This window comes from Perna viridis, chromosome 2 (assembly GCF_037379345.1).
Source record: "Perna viridis isolate PV_CMFRI_1.1 ecotype Kerala chromosome 2, ASM3737934v1, whole genome shotgun sequence".
Lineage (NCBI taxonomy): Eukaryota > Metazoa > Mollusca > Bivalvia > Mytilida > Mytilidae > Perna > Perna viridis.
In genome coordinates this window covers 11477432-11503523 of record NC_142446.1, presented here as the reverse complement: position 1 = coordinate 11503523, position 26092 = coordinate 11477432, and the positions used below count along the sequence as shown (strand labels likewise).

Here is a 26092-nt window from a genome sequence, read left to right as displayed (position 1 = left end):
AATTTGGTTTATTGTTTTATTGTTCCATTGATTTAAGCCCTCTTTCAAATTTTATAAATTTCTGATTTTTTGTTTACAAGTTATAGGACTTTATTTAAACTAAAATGGGTAAATTCTCTGTTTCAGACTTAGGCTCAAAAAGCGCTTGCTGTATTGTCCACAAAACTTTGACAAATTGTTTATTATAAATGTCAATATTTGATATTTGGGGAGGGGGATTTTTCCATTTTCCATTGAAGTTAATGTAAGCTCCCTTTTGAGTTTTGGGGCTTTATTGGATAAAAATTTCTGCTATATTTGCTGCAGGTAAAGGCTTCAACAAAATTAATATTTGTCAAAAGTTAACTTGTCATAATAGAATTGTGAAAATATGTAAGTTGATGTATGTGGTTAAATTTCCATGGAAATATATCACAAAGTCAAGTGATTTTTCGCCAATTTACACATTTTATATTCCAACTTTACATTCACTTTGGTTGCCATATTACGCATATATAAAATGCAAAAAAAAAGTTTTGGGGAAGGGATACAATGTATATAGGAATTACCTCATCTGTCCATCCTTCAGTCTGTCCACATTTCTTGTCAGCCCAGTTCTCCTAAACCGCTCGATGTGTTTCAATGAAATCTTATAGGAAGGTTTGGCATCATATGTAGATGTATTTGAAGGAATAAATTATTGTTGGACAACTCCAAAGGGAGATAATCCAACATATGGGTTTTACATGTTAAAAACTCCTCACTGCAATTCCTCCTAAACTTTAAGGGATCATGATGAATTTTTATAGGAAGGTTGGGCATCAAATGTTGATGTGCATGAAGGAGATAGTTACTTTTGAAGGATCTTAAAGGCAGATAATTGAACTTTCCAATTATATATGTAACTTCATTTGAAGTGGTGGATATTCTCTTTGTTAGCTTGCTAACAGGATTTCTAGTTAAAATGTCAACCACTTTTTCATTAAAGTCTTGTTTATATTGTTGAAAAGTGCATATCAATTGCTCTTGAGAAAAATTTTATGTGTCTACTTCGCTTTAAGGGTGATGCAGTGAAGTTATGAAGCACTTGTAGTTTTTGTGATAAAGGTGATGAAGTGAAGTTATGAAACACTTATAGTCTTCATGATAACATGGATGAAGTGAAGTGGTGAAACACCCTGAAGTCCTTGAAGTCTCCATGACATAGATGATGGAGATAATGTTTTTATATGTATTAGGCAGTGTTGTTTTGGTTTTAGGTACAGACCCAGCTAGTCAGCTGATTAGATTTGCCAAGGAAGAACGAGGCAGTACTGTCCATTTAGATATGATATCATTAGGTAGAGGCCAGGGACCTAAGGCTGAGGAGCTGATAAATAAAGCCAAAATACTGAAGGGGAGATGGGTCTTCTTACAGAATTGTCATTTAGCCTCTTCCTGGATGCCTAGGCTTCAAGCTATTGTTGAAAAGTATGGTGGTTTTATCAAATATTTGGTGGAACATAAATTTAGAAATATTTTTGTCATTTTAAAATCCTAACCCCAAATTACTTTTCAGTGCAGAACAAACTTCTTATATTGATCCTACTCTGATCCGAAATATGGTTGACAATAATATCACACGTATATTACTTTGTAAAACACTATAAATTGTATTTATTCTTTCAAAAGTTTTTATTCTTAATTTAAGGAACATTTTAAAATTACTTTGTGAAGATAATCAATTAGACAATTTTATATTTTAGATTTAATGCCTCATCTGATGAGGTAGATAAACAGTTCAGATTATGGCTGAGTTCCAATCCAGATCCTAGCTTTCCAATATCTATATTACAAATGGGAATGAAGGTGAGGAAAATAATTACCTCTGGAGTATAATATTCATGTATGGAATATAATAATAGCTCCACACAGAGGTTGGTTTTTATGGTTAAAAATAGAAAACCAATTAGCAACATGAAGTCAGATTTCCTTTCAGTCAATGCCTATTTTTACACACCCCTATAAGAGTTTATGCGTTTGGCAGGAACCCATATCATCAAAACAAAGCAAATTTTCAATAATTACAACTGCATAATTTAAAGTATTTCAGTGAAATGGATAAACACTTTACATTTTCATTATCTAAGTTTTTTTATGAACTGATTGTTTTACTTTGTTTTAATTTTTCTTACTCATCTAGATGACAGTTGAACCTCCACAAGGCCTGAAAGCCAATATGCTGAGGACATTTGGAGGTTCTGGTACAGGTGTTGTATCAGAGAAAATGTATGAAGACTCCAGCCCTGGTCCAGCATGGCCTAAACTACTGTTTGGTCTATGTCTGTTCAATAGTGTCATCCATGAAAGGAGAAAGTATGGGCGTCTAGGATGGAATATCATATATGGGTTCAATGACTCAGATTTAGAAGTAAGTCAAATAACACTTACACCAGAAGAAATTACATTTTTTTTAAATGGGCTCAAAATTTTGAATTTAAATTAATACTTTTAGATATAGCCTTTTAAAGATCAGTATTTTTCTTCAAATAACATTTATTGGTCCTGTCTGGTGTAACAATCTGTTAAGAAGGTGTTTTATTTCTGACAGGTCTCCATGCTACAGCTATCTAACTTGTTAACTGAACACCCAAGTGTTCCCTGGAAAGCTCTGACTTACTTGACAGGGGAAGTAACTTATGGTGGACGTGTAACAGATGAGTGGGACAGGAGATGTCTTCATGCTTTGCTGGGAAGATTTTTCTGCCCAGATGCCCTATCTGAAGACTACAGTTATTCTCCTGATGGGGTATGTGTATTCTGTTATTTCTTTATTAAGCTTATCCCTACAACACTAGACACATGGGTTTATCTTGAAAAAAATGTTTTGGTAAAACATAATTTATTCATTTATAACCCTTCCTTAAAGTAGTTAGTAGAAATTTGTCCATTTCTGTAATAGTGATGACATGTTATTTAGAATTCCTTTTCTATATTTTGTGAACTATTTAAAATATTCATGTAGTGTTTTGTTTATTTTTATCTTAATCTATATGTATTATATACACACCATTACGTAATCAGGTACCAGAAGAGGTAAGCCTTGTACACAGGATGCTTAGTTAACTGTGTAAGGATTCAATCATCCATCAGATTTTATACGTAGATGTATCACTAAAAATAAACTATAATTTGTGGACCTGTTTTAATGTTCCTTTGAAGAAAATCATTTACTTTGATAATTTGTTTACAAGTAATATAATCTGACAAACATTAGGCCTAGTAGACTCACCTAAATATATCAATAAATTTTATTTTGCTAATATGGGAAGTTTGTATGGACAAAGTATGTATTTGAAAGTTTTGAAAATGACCCATTGTCATAAACTTTGTGTGAGTCTATTTATACTTTCCTTACACAGTGAATCATTTATGCATAAAATGCTTCTTATTCATTATTTAGATTATATGCATGTTTAAATCTCTTTCAGCAAATAAGTTCAGCAATAGGAGCTAAATATAGATGATATTCTCACTTTACAACTTTCTGGAGATTGCATGTTACTTTTTAGGAAAACGTAGTGTTTAGTTAGCTTGATCATTATTGTTTTCTTTTTTGTCTTTCAAAATTTATCCTGACATAAAATAAAAAAAAATTATCTTTTGTCTAAATTTCAAATTTGTCTGTCGAAAGAAGCATTTTGATGAAGGGGTCATCACTTTGTCACCTTTTGTATCTTTTACTGAAAAATTGTAGCTGTTTTTTCTTTACCTGTATTGGAACCATGCACTTTGTAGGTCAATTTGTAACTACTTACTTATTTCCTACAATTGGTGTACATTTTCTTTTAGGTTCCCATATGTATGTGATAAAATTGGAGCCAATTTTAATATACGCTTCACTTGTTATAATTAGAAAATTTAATTTAATTCCTTTCTAACATTACACGTTACTTTTTAACCATAGTATTTGCACACTTGTAAATAACTGTCTGAAAATAAGTTAAATCATTGCAGATATATCGTCCTCTGAAAACAAATCAACCTTTCTCTAATATTGTGACATACCTAGAGACATTACCAAGCTATGATTCTCCTGCTGTGTTTGGGATGACAGAGAATGCTGAGAGAGCTTGTAGGATCATGCAGGCTGAAGAAATGATAGAAACTATAGTCAGTGTACAGCCAAGGTTGTCCCTGGATATCCTGGGGTAAGGTTCTGTTGTCACCTGTTCTCATTTAGGTTGTGTATAAAAAAGGCTGACCCTGGATATCATGGGTTAAGGTTCTGTTTTCACATGTTCCCATTTAGTTTGTGTACAAAAAAGGCTGACCCTGAATATCATGGGGTAAGGTTCTATAGAGTAAAATTTTATTGTTACATGTCTTCCTTTAGTCTGTGTACAAACTAGGCAACATGGGATAAGGTTCTGTTGTCACATGTCTCCCTTTATATGGGGTAAAGGTCTTTTGTCACATGTCATTTTAGACTGTGTATAATCTAGGCTGTTATGTCATGGGATAAGATTCAGCTATTACACCTCTCCCTATAATTAGTATACAACCAAGGCTGTTAAATTTTTCACACTTATTTATAAAGGTTGTCAGAAGTCCAAAGTTCTTCTATTTGAAGACATGACAGAGATATGACCAGCAATGACTTACCAATCAAGTCAATGGGATACCTGAATACATCAATTTACATGTTTACTATAATTTGTTCACACATGTTTGAATGTATTGTTGGGTACATTTTCAACTGATCTCTCTGCTTAAAAATTTTCATTATCATATATTTGAAAGTGATATCGACATTTTTGTTCCTTTGATAAGTTGTAAGCTAATATTAGGCTCAGACTGATAACTAATTCTTGGCTGGTCATCAAAGGCAACATTATCCATATCAGCCCATTATCAATGGTAATGTCATCCATAAAGATAGTAACATTCTGATTATAATTCAAATAATTTGTTCATAAGAAATAGCTTGCCAGACAACCTCTAGCACTGCTGGAGTAATAAATAGACCATCCTATTAGGCCTAAAAATATGTTATATTTCCAGTCACCCTACTGCCCCTCCTTCAGACCCCTTTTCCGAAAGTTTTTATTTGTTATTTTGAAAAAAAATAAGATAAAGTCTGCCAAATGTCTTTCAGAAAAAAAAGTAAAAAAATAAAGCCGTAGATGTTTTTTTCTATCCTAGATGGAAAAAGAAGGAGAAATATTGGTTGTATATTTAGATTCGATTGTAAACACACATGCCGTGAGTGACCACCACCGTCAAAACAAAAAATACCTCAAGCGCCGAATCACAAAAGTGATTAGGCCATGGACTAAGTCTATTAGTTTTTGCATATTTGGTTCATTGTATTATAAGTTTGGTGTCACTATGACTTATTCCATTTTAGAAATTTTAAATAAAAATAAATCTCTATCTACTGACCCAACTAAATTTTAGAACAATGATTGAAAACTTAACATTATTTTTTCGGCCTTCGAGATTTCTCATCAATTGACTGGCATGCACCATTAAGTTGACCTACCTTTCTGTCCTACGTGCACTTGAAAGTGTTAATTTTATCCCAAAAAGTATTTTGCTGAGACAAAGGTTCAGCAAATGCTGTAGGTACAGATTACAAATTGGATCACTAGGTCACAGATCGACATTAAATTATGTGGTAATGCATTTAATGAATGAACATGGTCACATGACACCTAATTTCCCCGAATACACCATGACCCACATTCATGGGTATGACTATGCCCGGGGACTGTGTAAATGCTTCAATGCTTTACACCATGTGTGAGAGACCCCAAATGACAGCCAAGGGCGTTAAGAAACCCCTCTGCCCGTCATGTATTACAAAATTTCCACAGACAGTCCAATTATCTGCATAAAGCAACAATGTCTTAGCTTTATAATGCATGAAATGAAGGGTGTAATGGATATACAGAAAGTGCTATCATTTTCAACTTTATTGTTATAGTGTTATTTAATTAAGAAATTTCATTCAAATATGACTTGAAGTAATCATGTAGAGATTTTTGTAATGATTAAAATATGTGATATTGAAAAGATTATTACATTGCAGTGTTCCATATCGTCCCTTGCATCAAAGTATTTTAAATACTAAATAAAAATTAGAAAATTTTATGTGGTAACATTTATATCTTGTGTTAATTGATATTTACATGTAAGATTTTGTTGAATGAAGTGAGGAATGGCAAAGATGAACATTTGACAGTTCATGAATGTTCAGTAACTGCTTTTTGATCTAACTTTTTTCTGTTTCCATTCACCTCCAGGAGCGACAAGAGTAATGACCAGATAGTTGGTGATATCTCAGAGAACATAATGAAGGATTTACCACACTCTATCGAAGCTTTGATCTCTGATGACGATGCCAACCCTATGATTCACCAGAATGTTCCAAAACCTACTCTGAAAAATATACTGTTTAAAGAGGTTCCTGAAATGAAAGACAAAGAAAAGGCTAAAAGTAGGTAACTCATAGAAACAGTGAAAAAATATGTCTGTTTCTTGTTTCTAAACTTACCTTGATTTATTGAACCATAATCCTGGAGAAAAAGTTTTTTCTAGATCCAAATTTGTTACAGTCTAGTTCTGTGTTGTTGTTTTTTTGCCTAATTGACATTGGCAGTCCAACAGCTTTCATTGTAAGTTACTGAGATGTTCAGCTTAAATCAGTTTTTAATATTGTTGCAAAGGAAGATACTGTAAAAGTATTAATTTTGTCAGTGTAGGTAATTTTCCCTATTTTCGCAGTCAATATAAAAGCCTTAAATATAGTACCTTTTAGTTTTTAACACTTATCATTTTTTGAATCTGCAAAATTGATACAAGGGAATATGCAGCCGCAAAAATTAACAATTTAAGGATTTTACATGCTGAAACCTTGTAAGCACACCTCCTTAACAGCTAAATGGATTTTTATGAAACTTTGTAGAAAGGTTGGGCATTGTATGTAGATGCGCATGAAGAAATGTAATTACTGTCTGTGGACTCCTAAGGGAGATAATTCAATTTAAGATTGACATGTTAAAACCCCTCCTAAACTGCTCAAGGGATTTTGATGACATTTTACAGGAAGGGATGGCATTATATGTTGATGTTCATAAAGAAATTTAATTCCTGTTTGGGTGGATTCAAAAGGAGATAATCCAACTTAAGGGTTTTTTGGTCTCACTAACCACTTCTTATCTTACCATTACTTTACATGTTAAAAAAGTGATTTTCAAAGTTTCACTGTGAATTCCGAGGACAAATGATGTTGCAAAGAAGCATATCATTTTGATGCTTTGAAAGTAAGCCTTTCCAAAACATTAAACATTATGCTAATTGAACAATGATCGTAGAAGTTTTCACAAAATTTACCTGAATAAATAATACTAAAAATCCTTTTTTTTTGCCGACAGCATGGAGGCTTACATGTAAACAGTATTCTTACAGTTTTGTTGTTAATTACAGATATAATTTTAAAGTACACATTATCAGCTTTACTTTGACCACTTTTGATCAACATACACACAGATTATGCACTTACAATGCATAGATTTAGGTTCTGTGTGTTTTGGTATTACATAGAAAGGTTACCATTTGATGTGGACGTGGTTAGTGTGACCTTACATTTAATTTTTCACTCAATTTGAAGATGTGGTATTCCTTTTGTGAGTTTGCTCACAATATTTGTAGTTTTTTATCTTAATAGATAATTTATGCAAGGAAATTTATTTCTATACCTTTATTTAAATAAATATATTCAGAAAATGCATGTTCTCAGAAGTCATTAAAGTGGGTTCAATAGGTGATGTGAAAAATTCCACAGATACTGAAAATTCTTCCTGATATATTCACTCAACTTAGTAGCAAGCAGTGACTATTTATAATTAGAAACTAGTATGTTTCCAGTGTTTAAATTTGACAGGTAATAAATTTGATTAGCATTTCTTACTCTGTTCCTTCCCTAAAACTCAGATTTTGGAGAGAAAATGGTGTATTAAATGATTTCTATTGCATGGCATATTTCTTCTAAATTTTGTATGAATTATTGTTAAGATTTAAAAAATAAAATTCATGGTTAAAGGTATTACAGTGAAAAACAATATAAAAAAATTACTGTTAAATTTGGAATTTAGGCCCAAATTAAGAGATTTTAAAAGTTTTTTTTTTTTGCTTTATTTGCTCACTCCTGCCAAAAAATAAAATACCCCCCTGCCACCTGGGTCTGTTATGTATGTAATATATTGATTAACCTTCATTTTTCTTGATCAGAAATGGACACTGCTTTTATGTAGTCAATACTATGTCAAGAAAAACAATTTTATTACAAAAAATAGATTGATAGTGGGATCTAATTCTAATTCTAATACATTCAGATTATTACATGCATTAAAGAAATTTTTGTGGAGAAATAAGGGTTAGATTACCTTGTAGTAATCTGGAAATATACTTGTGTTTCAGTTGTACAGGACTGTATAGAAGCAGTGGTGGGAAATTCAGCCTTATTGACAGTTCTCAGACAGGAAATAGACAGATTTAACAATCTATTGTTACTGATACATACTTCATTGAAGGACTTGTTGAGGGCTGTGAAAGGGGAGATTATTATGTCTGATGCTTTAGAAGAAGCATACAGTGCATTCCTGGCTCAGAAAGTACCACTCAGATGGAAAGTAAGATTTTTGTCATTATGTTATACTATCATGAATAGTTTGCATTATTCTTGTGTTAAAATTATATTATTTTATAACTTGATATATATAATGCTATATTGTTGAATTGTTAAGTTTAAATTTTGAACTAAAATTTTAAAAAGCACTCCACACAAAAATTTAGTAAACCCAGAATTGTTATGTGTACATATAATGCAAGATACTGGTATACATGATTGGTATTGTTTGGCCCTTGTCAAATAGTATTATATATTCTTATTTACAGAATGCTGCTTATGAGTCCTGTAAGCCTCTAGGATCCTGGATTTATGATTTGAAGTTGAGGGTAGATTTCTTTGCTTTGTGGGCAGACCTTATCATAGGAAATGTAGAGAAACTGATCAAACAAAAGATAGCTGTGAAAGGAACTGCTCCAGTAACAGAGGGAGATGACCTCACAAGAAATTTACCCAGAGCATTCTGGTTGTCTGGCTTCTTCTTTCCTCAAGGTATGATGAAAACACCACGACTAGAATATGCTTTAAGTCCTCCTGGGAACTAGCAGTGCTACTAATTTACCTGATGGATCTTTTCTGTTTATTTATGCATGCTTGATATTTTGTTTCTGCCAGTACCTTTTTCAGTAACTGATTTCTCATAAATTAACTTCTTTTTTGAAAATTAAAAAAAAAAAAAAAAAAAACAGATCAACATATCAGTAAATTGCATCAACAGTTGACATGTGAATTTTTATTTGTTTCAGTCTTTAAGTAACATGAATTTTCCTTTTTAGGTTTCTTAACAGGAGTTTTACAGAACCATGCTAGAAAAGAAGGGATTTCTGTAGATTCTCTGATATTTAGCTTTAAAGTATTGACCTCCAAAACAGATACAGAGGACAGCCTTGGTGATCTGAAACAAAAACTGTTCATCAAAGATGTTGCATTTACTGTAAGTTTTATCTATAAAAGAAAAATTAATGGATATTGTGACATGCAATAAATGCACCGGCATATAGCCTAAATACAAAATAGTAAATACACTTGTTAGCACTTGGTCTAAGATCAGATCCATTAAAAATATCATTAATTCACAAAATTAAAGTACATCCAAACAAAAAAAGGGGGAAATTTTAAAAAGATAATGATATGCCCTTGTTCCAAATGGTACATATTGTAGAAGGATTTTTTTCTGGAGCTGAACAAGATGCAAGCTTGTGTTCCTCAAAGATCTATCTAGTTGGCTACTCTGTCTAGTTACAAAAAGTCACAATATTTTGGATTGTCATTTTGAATAACTTGAATCTAACCAAATCTTCCAAAATTTGAAAATAATATATGTAGTGATGTGGCTTAAATTAAACATAAATAAGAATAATGAATAAGTGTACAATAACCATGTTTAAAAGGTAAAGAGGAACTACATACAAATAAAATACAAATAAAACGTAACAAATATTAAAAATATAAAGATTCCAACATTTTCATGTGATGCAGAGAACTATTGACTTCTTTTTTGTTTTTGGTTGTTTTTTTGTTAGTTTGTATATTTTATTATTATTTTTTTTTTTGGGGGGGGGGACTGATTGTGAGAACTTATGGTTGATGTGCCTTACAATATCTTTGACAGTCTGTGATTTTTGATGGGCAACAACCATGGCCAATGTTACTAAATATAGACTAAAAAAAGATTTTTGGAAATAAATCATTAACAAATGGGTTGAACTAACTCTGACAGGGTAAAATTGATCAATATGGGGAGACCACCCTGTGCTGAAATTTTCATAAAGATCTGTTGACCAATGTTGGAGTTATTGCCCTTGAAGAGTCACAAAATGACTGAGAGATTTATTTTATAATATGAAAACCTCGTAGATGAGTAAGATGCTTTCTGCTGATTAAATGATTCTTGTGAAGATAGCACAGCAAGGTCAAGAATCCAGTTTTAGAAAGGTAAAAAGGACCTGGTAAGCGATTCAGGCTCTCCAGAGCCTCGTTATATTATATTGCCATTGAGATGTCTTAGAATCCAATGAGTTTTGCTTTATGTCTAAGCCTTGAGGTTTGACTCTTGTTGTAATTTTTGGTCCTGAATTGTTGTCTCATTGACATACTGTCCTCAAATTTTTATTTTACTGTTTGTGTTATTACCACCTCCTTATCTGAACTAATATACAGACTAGTAAATTCTACTTGATAACAGACAAGAAGCAAAAAATAAGGAAGAAATTAAAGCCCAAATATATTTAGTTTCAGAACTTTAAATTGCAAATCTAATCTATGTTAAATAACTGTGAAGAGTTGAGTTATGCATTTATTTAAACAATTTATTGCCTGTTGCAGGGAAAGGCTCATGATGAAGAAGGAGTAGTTATATTTGGACTTTACCTTGATGGTGCTAGATGGGACCCTAAAGAAGAATGTCTTGAAGATTCATTACCTGGATTTAGATTTGCCCATTTACCTGAAATACTGTTCCAGCCTGTCAAGGTATGATCACCTAGTTATCAACAAGTGGGTGGTATATTTTACCTCGGCTCTCAATGGATGGTTTATATGAAATTTGTAGGGCATAAGGCTATGAAATCAATTGTGCTATAATAACAATAAAAATGTTCATAGCATAGAAAAATATATAAGTATAAGGTAAAATAATGTTTAGTGGCATTAGTTCCTTATCATGATATAATGAAAATGCCACAGTTATATGTAAGCTGTTGTCATTACTTGTCGTCCGTTGTCGTCCGTCATCATCTGTTGTTAACAATTTTTCAAAACTCTTTTCTTCTGACACTACTCGACCAATTGAAACCAAACTTGGTGCCAACATTTTAAAGGGTATCCTGCATAGAACTGTTGTGGGATATTTTTGATCTGTAGAAAAACATGGCCACTGTTACTAAAAATAGAACATGGAGTCAGACAGTAGTTTATTGCATATATCTCCAAAATAGTAAGGTTTAGCTAAATTCTGACTGGGTAAAAGTGTTCAGCATGGTGAGATTTATCTGTGGTCAAACTTTCATTTTAATCTGTTAAGCCATGTTGGAGTTATTGCCCTTTTTCAACATTTTTTTGCTATTTTTTATGTTATTTCTTTCAAAAGTCTTCTCCTCTGACACTACTTGGCCAATTGAAACCAAACTTGGTATGAATGTTCCTTGGCGTATCCTGCATAGAGCTGATGTGGGGATTTTTGATCTGTCAAATAACATGGCTGCCATTACTAAATATAGAACATAGGGGTCAGACAGTAGTTTTCAGCCAATATCTTGAAAACTATGATAGATAGGAAGAAACTTCCTGTTGCTGAAATGATCCTTATACTAAGTCTTACCAAAGTCTTCTTGAGTCAAAATTGTTGGACAACTTTTTGTTAAATTTATTGCTCTTGAAAGGCAAAATTCAACCAGGAGAGCGATTCAGACTCCTGGAAGCCTCTTGTTTTTTACATATTTTCATTCAGAAAACTATGCCTAGACCCAAGAACAACTTTATATTTTTACCTATAATAAAATATGTAATAATGAATGTGTTTACTAAATATGAAGTTATTACTTTGATGTGGCCACCACTTGTGACAAAACATTTGTTGAATACAATAGAATGGTAATTAATGCTTATTTTCATGATTTTATTATCAGCATGTGGATACATTAATGTTATTGGTATAGTATACTGTTATAGAATTTGTTTATACATTCTTTATTGACTTACTGTTAATTGAATGTTACATTAGTTATATCATTAATCCTAAGGAGAAAGGAATAAAATGTTTAATTTTAGCTCATAGGAGTGTGTATATTTTTTTATCCAGCATTGGTGTACTGGACATTAATTACATAATATATCATTTAGCTTGTTTTCTTCTTTTGCCAATTAATTTCCATGTCTACATTGTCACAAAAAAGTGGACATTTGGATTTTGATAACAAAAGTGTCTAGGTTACCCTCCTTTCCCCACTGATTTTCATTTCACTTAAGCATACTGATGTCTATGATATTTTTCTACAATATTCTATACCACTAAGGTCAGACTTAAATCCATCTGTAAGATGGAATATTTCAGTAAATTACCTTAATTGTTTAATCAGTGAGCAATTCAGGCTGATGGAAGCCTCTATTATATAAAAAAAACTTTTTCTTTGAAGTGTAACTTTTAGATTTCAGGTGTTTTCAGGTCAGAAGTGCAGGTTCTTAAGAGACTCTTCTTGTTCTACGAAATAACACCTGAAATTGATATCTTATTTAGTTTGACATTCTGTTGTTTTGTAGACCTCAACAAACATGGATTCAGAAGAGAACACAAAGTCAACTGTGGATGACAAGATGTATGAATGTCCATTATATCGCACTTCAGCCAGGGCTGGAACACTTTCATCAACTGGACATTCAACCAACTTTGTAACTGCAGTAACATTACCCTCAAGACACGCCTCTAAATTCTGGGTAATGAGGGGAGTTGCTTTATTATGTCAATTAGATGAGTAAAATGTCATTTTGTTATTAAGAAAGGAGTACTGAGTTGTTTGCTGTATTCATACACAATTATTTATAATTTGTCATGCAGGTCGAAAAACTTTTTAATGTGACGATAAGCTTTTGATAGCAGATAAAGGCTCTTATTATTGAATCATTTGTTTTAATTTTAAACATGATGCAAGAAACTTTATCACTGATATATGTATCATTGAATTCATCTTATTAATGTAAGATTATTTATTTTTCTGTTTTTGTGAAGAAATTTTATTTTTATATGAATATTTTTGAAACTGTGATATTGTGCATTCAGTAGTTTATCTATTGTAAATATTATTTTATTTAAACCTTATGCAAGGAGTGTAATATATCATTTTTTTTTTCTGTATTAATTCATGGTTAATAACTTTGTTATATGTTTATGTTAATTTTTTGTCCACCAGAGTATACTATGGTAACCAGCTATACAAATCATAAACCTTGCTTGATATTCTATGATTTTTGGTTGTTTGCAAAATGTCCAGGTTTACTTTTCATATAGTGTTATTGTTATGAATTTTTTTAAGTAACTTCTATTTATGCCGTCCAATATGTTAACTGCTGATGAAATGCTGTGATAGAATTAAAATGTATGGTTTGTAATTTCTTTGATAGTTATAAAAAAGCAGGCATTCTTACAATGGTTTTGTTTGATTGGATTTAAAAAAAAAAGATTCCGTCTCAAAAGCACAGTAGAAAATCATTGTTAAAGAGCAAAGAAAAAAGTTGTTGCTAAAATCATCCATGCTCGCAGTTTTTTAGTGGAGTCCGAGTTGCTCATTTGCTTTTGTTACTTTGTATGTATGATTTCAGTTACTTTATGTTCTTTGTTGTGTATGTCTGTTTTCCATGTCTTGTCTTTGTCCCTGGATTACATTCTTTTGATTACTGCTATAACCTTGGTTCCCTTGATTACTCTTGTTCCCTTGAATTCTTATATTCCACTGTCACCTTTGATTTAAAATAAAATTGGGGTATAATCCATAACAAGGTACTCGATGTAAGTTATATATCACATACCAAAAATATGTTTAGTTTATGCAAAAGTTCAGAAAAATGCTTTGCTTTATGATTTTGTAATGAGTCATAGGAGGCTGAAATTTTGCAGATGGATACCATAAAGAAAGCAATTCAAAAAGAATTGAGGAAAAAAAATTTAATATCAAATAAAGCATAAGCTTTCTTTATACATATCAGTAACTAAATCAGTGTTATTTAGTTAAATAATATGTAGCTGTTGCAAATAAAAAAAATACAGCAGAGAAAAGGTCAACTGCAGCTTCAGTCTAACCTACTTCTAGATCCAGGAAAATCTTAAATACATCATGTTGTGCTAGCTACTCCCCTGCTCTACAAAAATGGCTGCATATGCTATCACTTGGTGTCCAGCAATGTTGGCAAAAACTACCAAATATTTGGAGTAATGGCTGGAAGGTCTACAAAGGATCCACTTTTGGTTTCCCTTGATTGAACATGATGGCCATCAATGTGTAATTGAGGATTCTGAATGGCTTATTTTCAAAGTTCCACTTCTCATGAACTACAGGCCTAAATTTGGAAACTTCATAGGGATCAGTATACCCTCTACCAATGATGTAATCGTGGCTCAGCTTCAGAATTGCCATTAATACCCAATGGGGCAACATGTTTTGGCCAATATATCTGCTAATATTGAACCAAAAGTGACTTGGCTGAAATGAAGGAGGACTCTTACATATGAATAACTTATGGTTCTGCTTGTTTGAACAAGACTGCTGCTACTTCTCCAAAGCAACAGGGACTAATATTTTTACTAAATGTGGTTGTTGACCTGAATACCCATTTCAAACATCCACAATGTGACCACTAGCTTCCATAGCAACACTATGGTGAAACACTTTTTAAGTCAATATCTCTGCTAATTCTGAGTTAATTGTAACCAAATTCTTAAATTTTAATTGATGAAAAGGAGATAGTTTTTCACATTTAGCTTCAATTTTAGATGCATCTCATTCAAACTTTTGATGAAGTCTGGATTGTTACTGCTTACTAGTTCGAAATTAATTTTTTTTTGACAGTGTAGTGACCAGGTCAGCAATGATGCCCCTGCCCCTTGTAGCCTCTTGTTCATGAAATATCAGTTACTTCAATCATTATAGACAGGGCCCTTCCTGGCTAAGTGTTCTTATTCTCAATTATATACAGACATGTAATTGTAACTAATCTTAGAAATTTTTATTGTATACACTTGAATGGGAGACTCACACAGAGACAACAATTTAATGAATCAATGTTTAATTCTTAACTGACATGATATATAAATAAGTAACAAATGCTAACAGTTGAGCAATATAAAATATCACAGATCACAGTGTATAAAAACCAAATCACAAAATAAACTCTTTTGACCTTAAATTCTGTATTTCACAATAAAAATGTTTTACCTGTAATTGAACAGGATATCATCATATACACTTTGTACCTTTAAAAAAAAGTTTTGTGTATACAGAATCCAAATCAGTTCCATTTAGTGAAAAATGAAGGCCTCCTACTTACTGTAAACTTATGATATAACCTCACCATTCTCATTCAAAGTTTTCATATTTAGTTTTCAAATTCAGAATAAATAGGATTGCTCACTTCAATACTTTCTTGAAACTACCGGTACATTTAAAATAAATATGACTGAGAGAATGGATAGAAAAGTGATTCTACATCATTATAACTTTATTTTTAGTTTTCACTAATTTTATATTTTGAAGAAATTGTGAAGATTTTAAAGAAAATTGTATCTCTAACACCAAAAATTTCCAAAGAACAAGAAATTCATTTTAAGTGGCCAAAACTAAGACAAAATAAAGAAAACAATATTTTTATGAGTAGACAAATCTAACACCGGCATAAATCTCATCATATGACCAGTTCCCCCTTTTTGTGTTTTTTTTTGGTGTTTTTTTTTTTTTTTTTTTTATGAAAATAAAAATACTTTTTAATAAAACAGTATTCTAATACCAAAATAAAAAACAACAAAATACAACAGGAGGCTTCTATCTATGAGAACCAACTTGATACCAAATATTAATTATTATACCCCTAAGTGGTTATATCCTACCACATGTGTACAAACGGAACAGAACATACAAAGCAAGTGGTGTCAAATTTTCTAAAGTATTGGTAAAGGTAATTAACAATTGATATTCTTTTCCAACATAACAGAATAATGTTTTTCATCAGTTTTCTGAATATTAATTACTGGTATGGCAGAAGACAGTAAAATCTACCATATACATTTGGTCTACAACCCTGAAGCTGTTACACTTTCCTGAGGTGTAACATTTGGTAAAGTTAATCGACTTTTCTGTTTCTTTTTCATTCCTTCAGTTTTAGAAATACTCATTCGCCTTGTGACAGTATTAGCTGTTGTAATATCAGATCGGTCACCAATTGGACTACCCATCAAACTACCAGCTTCACTGTTGGATAGCTCCTATAATTAATGAATGAAACTTTAATTGCTGGATTAGTTTGAAATATTTCACTTACTTCATTGTGTAAAACTCTCAATACTAAATGAACATAAAAAATACATGTTAGACAGGAAATACAAGAAATTAATTATAACCATATAAACAAACAAAAAAAATGACCCGAGATTAAAAATGTAAAGCATAGCAAATTACACCATGTACTTCAAATTAAAAGCTATAATCAATATTTCCAAACTGTAATCGAAAATTTCCACAGCAGACATATAAGACACTGTAAACCACCATGTGATGACCTTGCTGCACCAGACCATAAAACCAACAAAGAAATACATACAGTGCTCTAACTCAATCATGTGAGACTCATTACAGTAGTCAAGAAAAACCCATCATCATCAGTGCTTAACTCTGTCAAGTGAGACTCGTGGTGGTCAAGAACATTAAAACCCATCATCATCAGTGCTTAACTCTGTCAAGTGAGACTCGTGGTAGTCAAGAACATTAAAACCCATCATCATCAGTGCTTAACTCTGTCAAGTGAGACTCGTAGTAGTCAAGATCATTAAAAAACATCTCCAACACCACCATGATATACTGAGCATCAGACACAAGTTACCTTCTCTTAACAGTTTCTCAGTATCAACTTGTTTAAATTCATATCTACTAAAACTGACACTTTTTTTCCTATTGCCATCATGAAAACTTATCTGGGACAAACTTCTTCGTGGTTGAGACAATCTACTGACTGGTTTCTTAGGTTCAACCAATGATTTAGCCATTCTCTAAAACATTAAATTCAGTTAGAAACAAATATTTTAATGAAATTAATGAGTAATGCTAGTTGCCTGAAGACCGTCAATAGACTGTTAATAGACAATAAACAATTCTTTAGAGAAAAAACGGTCCTTGTTAGGGATAACTGATGTAGTATAAACATGCAGCAGATTCATGCAATATCTGATTAGACAAGAGTTCTTACAATAAAATTACTCTTTTCAGACAATGTAAGAAAGATAATTGACATGCGAGTTACAATACAAGGTCAAATAAATCATTTAGAGTTAATCACATTAACACAGTGAAACATACCAGAAGTACTGGTACCTAAACTGCTAAAACTAGTTTGTTTCTACAGTATAAAGAAAAATAATCTGAGGCAAATAAATATACTGTAATTTACTTAAATTTCTTTTTCATACCCAAGTTTACATTCCTGACTATTTTACTATATATTTGACAACAAACAACTTGGAAGTCAAATAAAGTAAGTTCTTTTGGTAAACTACTCCCATAGCCACTATCAACCACTACCAACCTCCAAAGGATCATTATATATGTGTATGTCTACTATATAGTGATATTCATAAAACTTGTGTAAAAACAAGGCCAATAAATAAAAGCAACATACTAACAATTTCATTATGGACACGACAAAGTCATATATATTACATATAAAAAATAGTGTCCATTACTGTCAAATCCCACTAATTTATACTTTCATTCAGAGGTAAGACAAAAATTGTGTACAGCTGCACATAGTGCTGAATGAATAGATTAGGATGATACAGGAACAACCTGAGTAGCTATGGAAGACATCCCCCAAAAGTAACTAATTTTAATCTCATTCAGTTCCTGCAAACAATCGAAATTACATTTTTTTACACACACAATGAGTTTTATTCTAGATAGTCTATCACACAGCTACTAAAGACAGAAAGCTCAAGTCAACTACCAATAGAAAAGAGAATGGAAACTAACATATAAGTATGATGTGTAATTAAATACCTTCATACCCAGGTTTAAGTGATAATTTCACTGAGTTTAGAGAGTATCATTGACTTTACCTTTTTTGATAGGAATAGCTGAATGAAATATTCTTAATGATCTAATCACACAAACTAATATCAATAACAAAATGACGGGACAAAGTTTGTACTTACTCTATACTTCTCCTGATTGGATAGATGTTAAAAGAATAATCAGGCATGAACTATTTTGTAATACTCATAACCATCAATATAAGATTACACTGCTTGAGCAATAAAAACTACCCCACCAAGAGGCATTTTCAGAGAAAGTTTTGAAAATATTTTTTTACTCGGATTTACTCCATTAAAAAATAGTCACTAGAAATCTAACCCCCAGTCTGTTAACAAAACAAGGCAATAACTGAAGAATTAAACAATATCTAACTCCCAAGTCTGTTCACATAACAAGGGCACTAACTGAATATGTAAACTAACTCCCCAGTCTGTTCACATAACAAGGGCAATAAATCTGAAGATTTCAACCTAACTCGTAAGTCTGTTCACATACAAAGGGCAATAGCTCTGAACACTTAAACCTAACTCCTAAGTCTGTTCACATAAAAAGGGCAATAGCTCTGAAAATTCAAACCTAACTCCTTAATCTGTTCACATAAAAAGGGCAATAACTCAAACTGAAGGAATCTGATGGCCCATTTATTAAAGCACTGGCCTACAAACCTATGTTAGGTCTGGGTAAATGGATGTTTCATATAGCATTTTTTGAGATTATGTGAGACTTGACAATTTATTGCTTAGTCATTTCAAAAGAAAATTAAACTGTATATTGTTTGAAACTTTGAAAGATGAAAGCTTAAGCATATAAGCAGATTTACTTAGCAGATGCAAAGCATTATTCTTAGCACCTCTACTACTGCAAAAAATAACTAAAAAGGAAAGTTTAAAAAAAAATCACTGACATCTAGATTCAGCATCTGCTATAATTTCATTAAACTCATCATTTGCATATGCAAGAGTTGAAAAAAGTCTTATTTTTACATAATGATCATAGTCCAAGGACCCTTATTTTGTCAAAATTCACAAAGCAGAATAAAATGATCTGTAACACATGAAAGTATAATTACATGCCAAAAATTAAAAAAGAAAAAAAGAAAAAAAGAAAAAAAAATTGCTTAAAGTGGAAGGATTTAATACTCTTCCACAAAATGACACAGATTCTTGGAATGAGTGACATATTTGATGTATATCCTTGAGGAAATCAGTATAAAGTTTGTATGTTTTAGTAAATTCTACGATGAAAAACTCTACAATAGATAACATCAGCTGATCTTATACCTTTCACTTTGGAAGGATTATCTAACAAAGGATCCTGTACAAAAATGCAATTAACACTATATCATAGTAGTTTGTTCATGTTACACACCTGTAGGAGTTCAATTTGAAATAACTATTATAATATAGTATTGTCATATAAAAAAGAATATTTCGGTAATTGCTTGAAACTCAACCTACCTTCAAAGTCAAGCAAGAATTTATTACTATGATAATTTTGTTTTGATCCCTTTTTTTAAAATGTGTCAAATATTATAATAGAACCTAAAATATCATATATTTGTACTCAACTCTGGTAAGGAGAGAGATAATATCTTCCCAACAATATCACATGTCTTTAACATAGTGTTACACAGAAAAATGACATAAAACAGATAGCATACATTATAGTATACAAGATATATCCACATCATGGAACAAACATGCAGGAAAATCTTATGGAAGCAAGTCATCAGTGGAAACAGGTTGTTACAGCACAAACATACAGTCATGTCTGATGTCAGCAAGTTGTCAATGGAAACAGGTTGTTACAGCACAAACATACAGTCATGTATGATGTCAGCAAGTCATCAGTGGAAACAGGTTGTTACAGCACAAACATACAGTAATGTTTGATGTCAGCAAGTGGTCAGTGGAAACAGGTTGTTACAGCACAAACATACAGTCATGTATGATGTCAGCAAGTCATCAATGGAAACAGGTTGTTACAGCACAAACATACAGTCATGTATGATGTCAGCAAGTTGTTAATGGAAACAGGTTGTTACAGCACAAACATACAGTCATGTCTGATGTCAGCAAGTCGTCAGTGGAAACAGGTAGTTACAGCACAAACATACAGTCATGTATGATGTCAGCAAGTGGTCAGTGGAAACAGGTTGTTACAGCACAAACATACAGTCATGTATGATGTCAGCAAGTGGTCAGTGGAAACAGGTTGTTACAGCACAAACATACAGTCATGTATGATGTCAGCAAGTGGTCAGTGGAAACAGGTTGTTACAGCACAAACATAGTCATGTATGATGTCAGCAAGTCATCAATGGAAACAGGTTGTTACAGCACAAACATACAGTCATGTATGATGTCAGCAAGTGGTCAGTGGAAAAGGGGTGTTACAGAACAAACATACAGTCATGTCTGATATCAGCAATTGTCAATGGAAACAGGCTGTTACAGAACAAGGTACACAAATTTGCATGCATATTTAAGTATAAAGCCTTTATAAAGGTATATTTCATTTTTTTTGCAGTAAACATGAGTGTAGAAGTTAATGATCCTTTGTGCATCAGTCTCCAGTAATTTGTTCAAAACACTATTACATAAAACCAATAAACAACAAGTTAGCACTTACCCCATCATCCTGTTTCACAGAAAACAGACAATTCTATATTTAGTTGATATTTAGACCTTCTTTGTTCTATGGACTAGCTTCAACAGTAAACCCTAACATTCAATATTTCTGACATAACTTTAGACCACTCATTGTAAAACTGATTCATGTCCTATGACATGCAATATTAAAACATTGATTTATTCATCTACTTAAACTCCATGGCTGACCCTGCACTAAAATAGTGGGAGAGAGATCATAAGCTAACAATTGTTTTACTATGTTTAGTCTATGTATCATGATATTTATAGCTGACAAGTCTTTGTAACATAGAAGATTATACTTCTAAGATATGTTACTAGTTGGTTAGCCAGGATGTTTACTACTGTTACAATAATGTTTATCAGAACTGGAGCAATATATATGTCTCACATGCAAAGCATCAATTCTCTTAGCACTCACCAATACAAACATTACAACTAAATAACAAAGTTCCATAGGTAATGTCTTCATAAATTTCATTATGTTTTTCTTTAATTTCTGATGACAAGTTCTAAATATCATTAATATCATTCTCAATGCATCAAAAATCTGAAGTTTTCTATTTACACAAAAAATCAATAAAATTTTGTGATTATTTCATCAAGTTCTACTGACACTAAAGAAGAGGACTGATCCATTTTCAGATTTAAAGAGTTATCAACAGAAAGTTAGATTAGTCAGATGACATACCATTGCTCCCATAAATACAGCTTCTTTCTGTCAAATCACAACATTGTATAAATATAATCTTATTCATTAATAAGTATTATAATGAGCCTTGGACTTAGTGTGAAACAACTAGCCAGCTTACTGTGTAGCAATTTTCAAATGTATCAAACACTATTTAGCCAGCTTACTGTGTATTACACACTACTATAGACTAGGAACCATGTACATGTAGCAAATTCTGACCTAACAAAAACATAAGCAAGGATATTCATTTACTAGCTTGACAAGAAAAGAAAGGAAAAAGCAATTTTGTTCATATCTATATTTCATTTTTGCTACTGAGGAAATCTAGCATTTTGTATACCTAGTCACTTTGAACACTTTCACTGTTTACACTGTTTAAGTCATTTTGACTAGAATGTATGCTACGTCCATTGGCAGTTTGTTGAGTGAAAGCACTCTGTAGACTGTGAATACTTCCTAAGTTGCCAACTTTAGCATGTGACATTAGCTCTGAATCAGTTTGGCTTGAGCCAGGCTATAAAATAACATAACTGATATGATAAGCATAGAAGCTATGTATCATTGACAGTCATATCAGTTGACAAGTCACATAAACTGTCCTTGGTTCACATTGAAAATCATAGCCTTGGAAACAGGTGACCCCCAAGGATTTCACTAGATGTCATAAAGTTTGAGTATAACAGTACTTATGTTCCTTGACTTTTTAAACAAAAGTTTTTTTACTTCAAACAGACCCCTCTTATCTGCAAACAGTTAAAAATAATTGAATACTACATGTACATACATTTTTGTATAAACAGTAACTATAAATAGAATCACTTTAAAAAGAAGTAATCAGGGAAAAAAAGTGCACATAATAAGGAAAACTGAATTTTTACAGTTGCAATAAATCATTTTTATAGAGTGTGAAAGATTTAAAAAAAGATATAAAAAAAAAATCCATTAGGATGAGATCGAGGCAGTTATCCCCCTATTTCACAAGACACGTATAAATCAGCTCAATGTAATAAGGCAAATAAAGACCAGACAGTTCATCAAAAATTAAGTTTCACGTAAGAAGATGTACATTGTACAATACTTACCCTCCATTTAACTCCTTCAGCCAGTGAAAAACTGTAAGCATGTATAGCACCTTCTGGAATTGGTGGAAGATTAAAAATCTGGGACCCTATCTGGAAGCCATCAATCTTTTCTAAACGAGACTTTAAAAGTTTCTGGTATTTTGTGACTGCAATAAAATCAAGAGTAATCTAAGTTCTATCTGTCTCTAAAATTCAGGATCACATTAAATAATTTTTCACAGGCAAATATTGTTCACATGAAACTTTAGGTTAAATAAACATAAAATAAATGTGACTTTAGCATGAAATTCAATTCATATGATTATCAGAAGAACTCGGAGCACAAAAATGGTAAGCGATATCTAGAACAGATTGAAAAATGCAGGCAGGGATTTTCTTAAGTATACCAATAAAGAAAAAAAAATTTCAAAATAAAAAAGTTGAATTTTTTTTGGCATGACAAGATTTTTGTACCCCTGTAACTCAAAACAGTTAAAGATAAGCCTACCCTGTAAATAAATTTCAGAATAGAATTTCAAAAGAAAAAGATTGATATCAGAGCCATAAAAATTGGATGACAATTACCTTTTTCTATCAATTTTAATTACAACACCTATCTTTCCCCTTTAGCTCCTTATTTTCTAAAGGGGTGGGGTAAAAACCGCCATACTATAGGGCCCTCCAATATGTTCCTAGAAACAAATATCAAAATATCAAAAAGATTGGATAAGTTTTACTCACATTTTCGTAAATAAAACTAAATTCTTAAAATATAGGCAAAAAACTCTTTATTTGCTACAAGTATATCTGTACTTACTTGGCCGTTTGTTGGGATCCTCTGGAGGTTGGAAGGTTTTCCTGAACCCAGCCCAATAACCTAACAAATCAGGGTAGACCTGCAACATTGCCTCATCAAATATATTGGCTACCACCTCCTTGCCTGCCAGATATTTCTGTACTGCTTTAGTGGTCTTATCATGACAGGCTGAGGAAATGTCAATCTGAAAATAAATCCACTGACATCAAGTACCAAAGATGTTTAAAGGTTAATCTTAGTCACCCACTGATATTTCAGACCAAGAAAGTTAAATGGTAAATCCTACTCATCTACTGACATCAAGGACCAAAGATTTTTAAAGGTTAGTCCTAGTCATCAACTAACCTTAAGGACCAAGTATGTTTAATGGTAAATCCTAGTTATACACTGACCTTAAGGACCAAAGATGTTTAATGGTAAATCCTAGTTATCCACTGACCTTAAGGACCAAAGATGTTTAATGGTAAATCCTAGTTATCCACTGACATTAAGGACCAAAGATGTTTAATGGTAAATCCTAGTTATCCACTGACCTTAAGGACCAATGATGTTTAATGGTATATCCTAGTTATCCACTGACATTAAGGACCAAAGATGTTTAATGGTAAATCCTAGTTATCCACTGACCTTAAGGACCAAAGATGTTTAATGGTAAATCCTAGTTATACACTGACCTTAAGGACCAAAGATGTTTAATGGTAAATCCTAGTTATCCACTGACCTTAAGGACCAATGATGTTTAATGGTAAATCCTAGTTATCCACTGACATTAAGGACCAAAGATGTTAAATTGGTAATTCCTAGTTATCCACTAACATTAAAGACACAAGATGTTTAATGGTAAATCCTAGTCATCCACTGACATTAAGGAACCAAGGATATTTAATGGTAAATCCTACTTATACACCAACATTAAGGACAAAGGATGTTTAATGGTAAATCCTAGTCATCTACTGTCATTAAGGACCAATGACATTCAATGGCAAATCCTAGTTATCCAATGACATCAAGGACCAAGGACATTTAATGATAAATCATAGTTATCCATTGACAGAACCAAGGATATAATGGTAAATCAATTTTTTAAATGGAGCAAATATGAAAATTGTGACCCCGAAAAAGTTTCTGTATTTACCTGTAAAGTTGGTGTGATTGCTGATTCTAAGAAACAATCCAATATTGACTGCACTTTCCTTCTCAATAATTCTTCATCTGCATATGGTTGGCTACATTCCTTTTGTGTAAAAGAATAATATAAAAATTAGTCCTTTTAATCACAATACCCAGGCAGCATTGATCATATTGACAGTACATTTTTTTCTGACACGACATAAGCAACGTAATTATAAACCTTAAAAGCCCATTTTAACAAAAACTGTCCATTGAAGATCCCCCTACTGTGCAAATAATTCCCTTGAAGATCCCCCCTACTGGGCAAATAATTTCAAAAGTTTAGTTTTCCTTTGTTCTTTATCGAAAATAAAAATAAATTTTGAAACAACACCGATACTAACCAGGCACTTGCATATCAGTTACATGTTTTTTTGAATGCAGGTAAAAAAGCTGAACCCTCTTTTGACCTCTAAGTGGACAGGGTCCATAATAAGAAGTCCCAATCAATGGTTAGAATCAGCATATTTAAGAACCCCAAAACCTAAAATTTAGGAATTCGATCATAGTTTTTCCTTAATTGGACCAACATAAAATGGGGCCAAAATATTTGTAAGTACCTCTAAAGTTATATCCCATTGAAATGATAATGAAATAAGAAAGTCTTATAAACTCAAAGAAAGTCTTTGGTTTTGACCCCTTTTTGGTCCTATGGAGTTAAGACCATAACCCCAAAAAAAATATCCCAACCTTTCTTCTGTTATATGGAAGCTGTCGTACAGTTCCATAGAGATCCATGCTTTTATACACAAGTCATTGTCCAGAAACAAAAAAAAATTATGTTTTTGGTCCTTAATATCCTGGTTCCCAAGACTATGTACAAGGTATTAGCTACTAGCCATACACTCTCTTATTTTGTATACATGTATTTGTAAGATACTGAATATTGTGATCGGGAACCAGTCTAGGTCCCCAATTTCTTAATGGTAGCGGTCATTTACCCCCACTTGGGTTACTATTATCCCACACTTAAGCCATTATGACTAACAGGAGTTCTTATCCCATCAAATCATGATTCAAATGAGAGCTGTAATGACTCATATAAAATAATCCCAAACTTAAGCCATCATGACTACCTTGAGTTACTATGAGCAAACATGACTCACATGAGTTCTTTTCATCACTTACATGTAGTAAGGCTATCATGACAAAGTGGAATTGCTATCAGCCCTAACAAAAGCAAATATGTCTTACCTGAATTATTCACAAGAGTCACATGAGTTACTTTTACCTCTATCTAACCCACCATGACTCATTGGAGTTA

General features: G+C 32.3%; 2 protein-coding genes across 14 annotated transcripts in view; one reads left to right on the top strand and one right to left on the bottom strand.

Annotated features, from left to right (window-relative positions):
- LOC148623632 (dynein axonemal heavy chain 6-like) overlaps nucleotides 1-13791 on the top strand; it is a 115513-nt gene extending 101722 nt beyond the window's left edge. Inside the window, exons 77-88 of the mRNA XM_088565584.1 lie at nucleotides 1239-1449; nucleotides 1725-1827; nucleotides 2162-2389; nucleotides 2570-2767; nucleotides 3976-4169; nucleotides 6267-6460; nucleotides 8443-8654; nucleotides 8920-9142; nucleotides 9427-9584; nucleotides 10976-11122; nucleotides 12277-12300; nucleotides 12908-13791. Of these exons, the coding sequence (XP_088421710.1) occupies nucleotides 1239-1449; nucleotides 1725-1827; nucleotides 2162-2389; nucleotides 2570-2767; nucleotides 3976-4169; nucleotides 6267-6460; nucleotides 8443-8654; nucleotides 8920-9142; nucleotides 9427-9584; nucleotides 10976-11122; nucleotides 12277-12300; nucleotides 12908-13123 (2108 nt within the window). The 3' untranslated portion in view covers nucleotides 13124-13791. The remainder of the gene's footprint in view (nucleotides 1-1238; nucleotides 1450-1724; nucleotides 1828-2161; nucleotides 2390-2569; nucleotides 2768-3975; nucleotides 4170-6266; nucleotides 6461-8442; nucleotides 8655-8919; nucleotides 9143-9426; nucleotides 9585-10975; nucleotides 11123-12276; nucleotides 12301-12907) is intronic.
- A 1616-nt stretch (nucleotides 13792-15407) lies between these two features.
- Nucleotides 15408-26092, bottom strand: part of LOC148623631 (uncharacterized) — a 49782-nt gene continuing 39097 nt past the window's right edge. For 8 of the 13 annotated variants that reach the window (XM_088565596.1, XM_088565594.1, XM_088565597.1 and 5 more), the window contains 4 exons: nucleotides 24794-24892; nucleotides 23659-23842; nucleotides 22863-23008; nucleotides 15408-16616 (listed from right to left, as the gene is read on the bottom strand). In XM_088565596.1, the coding sequence (XP_088421722.1) occupies nucleotides 16425-16616; nucleotides 22863-23008; nucleotides 23659-23842; nucleotides 24794-24892 (621 nt within the window). In that variant the 3' untranslated portion in view covers nucleotides 15408-16424. The other 5 variants (XM_088565598.1, XM_088565601.1, XM_088565599.1 and 2 more) reach the window with 4 other exon arrangements.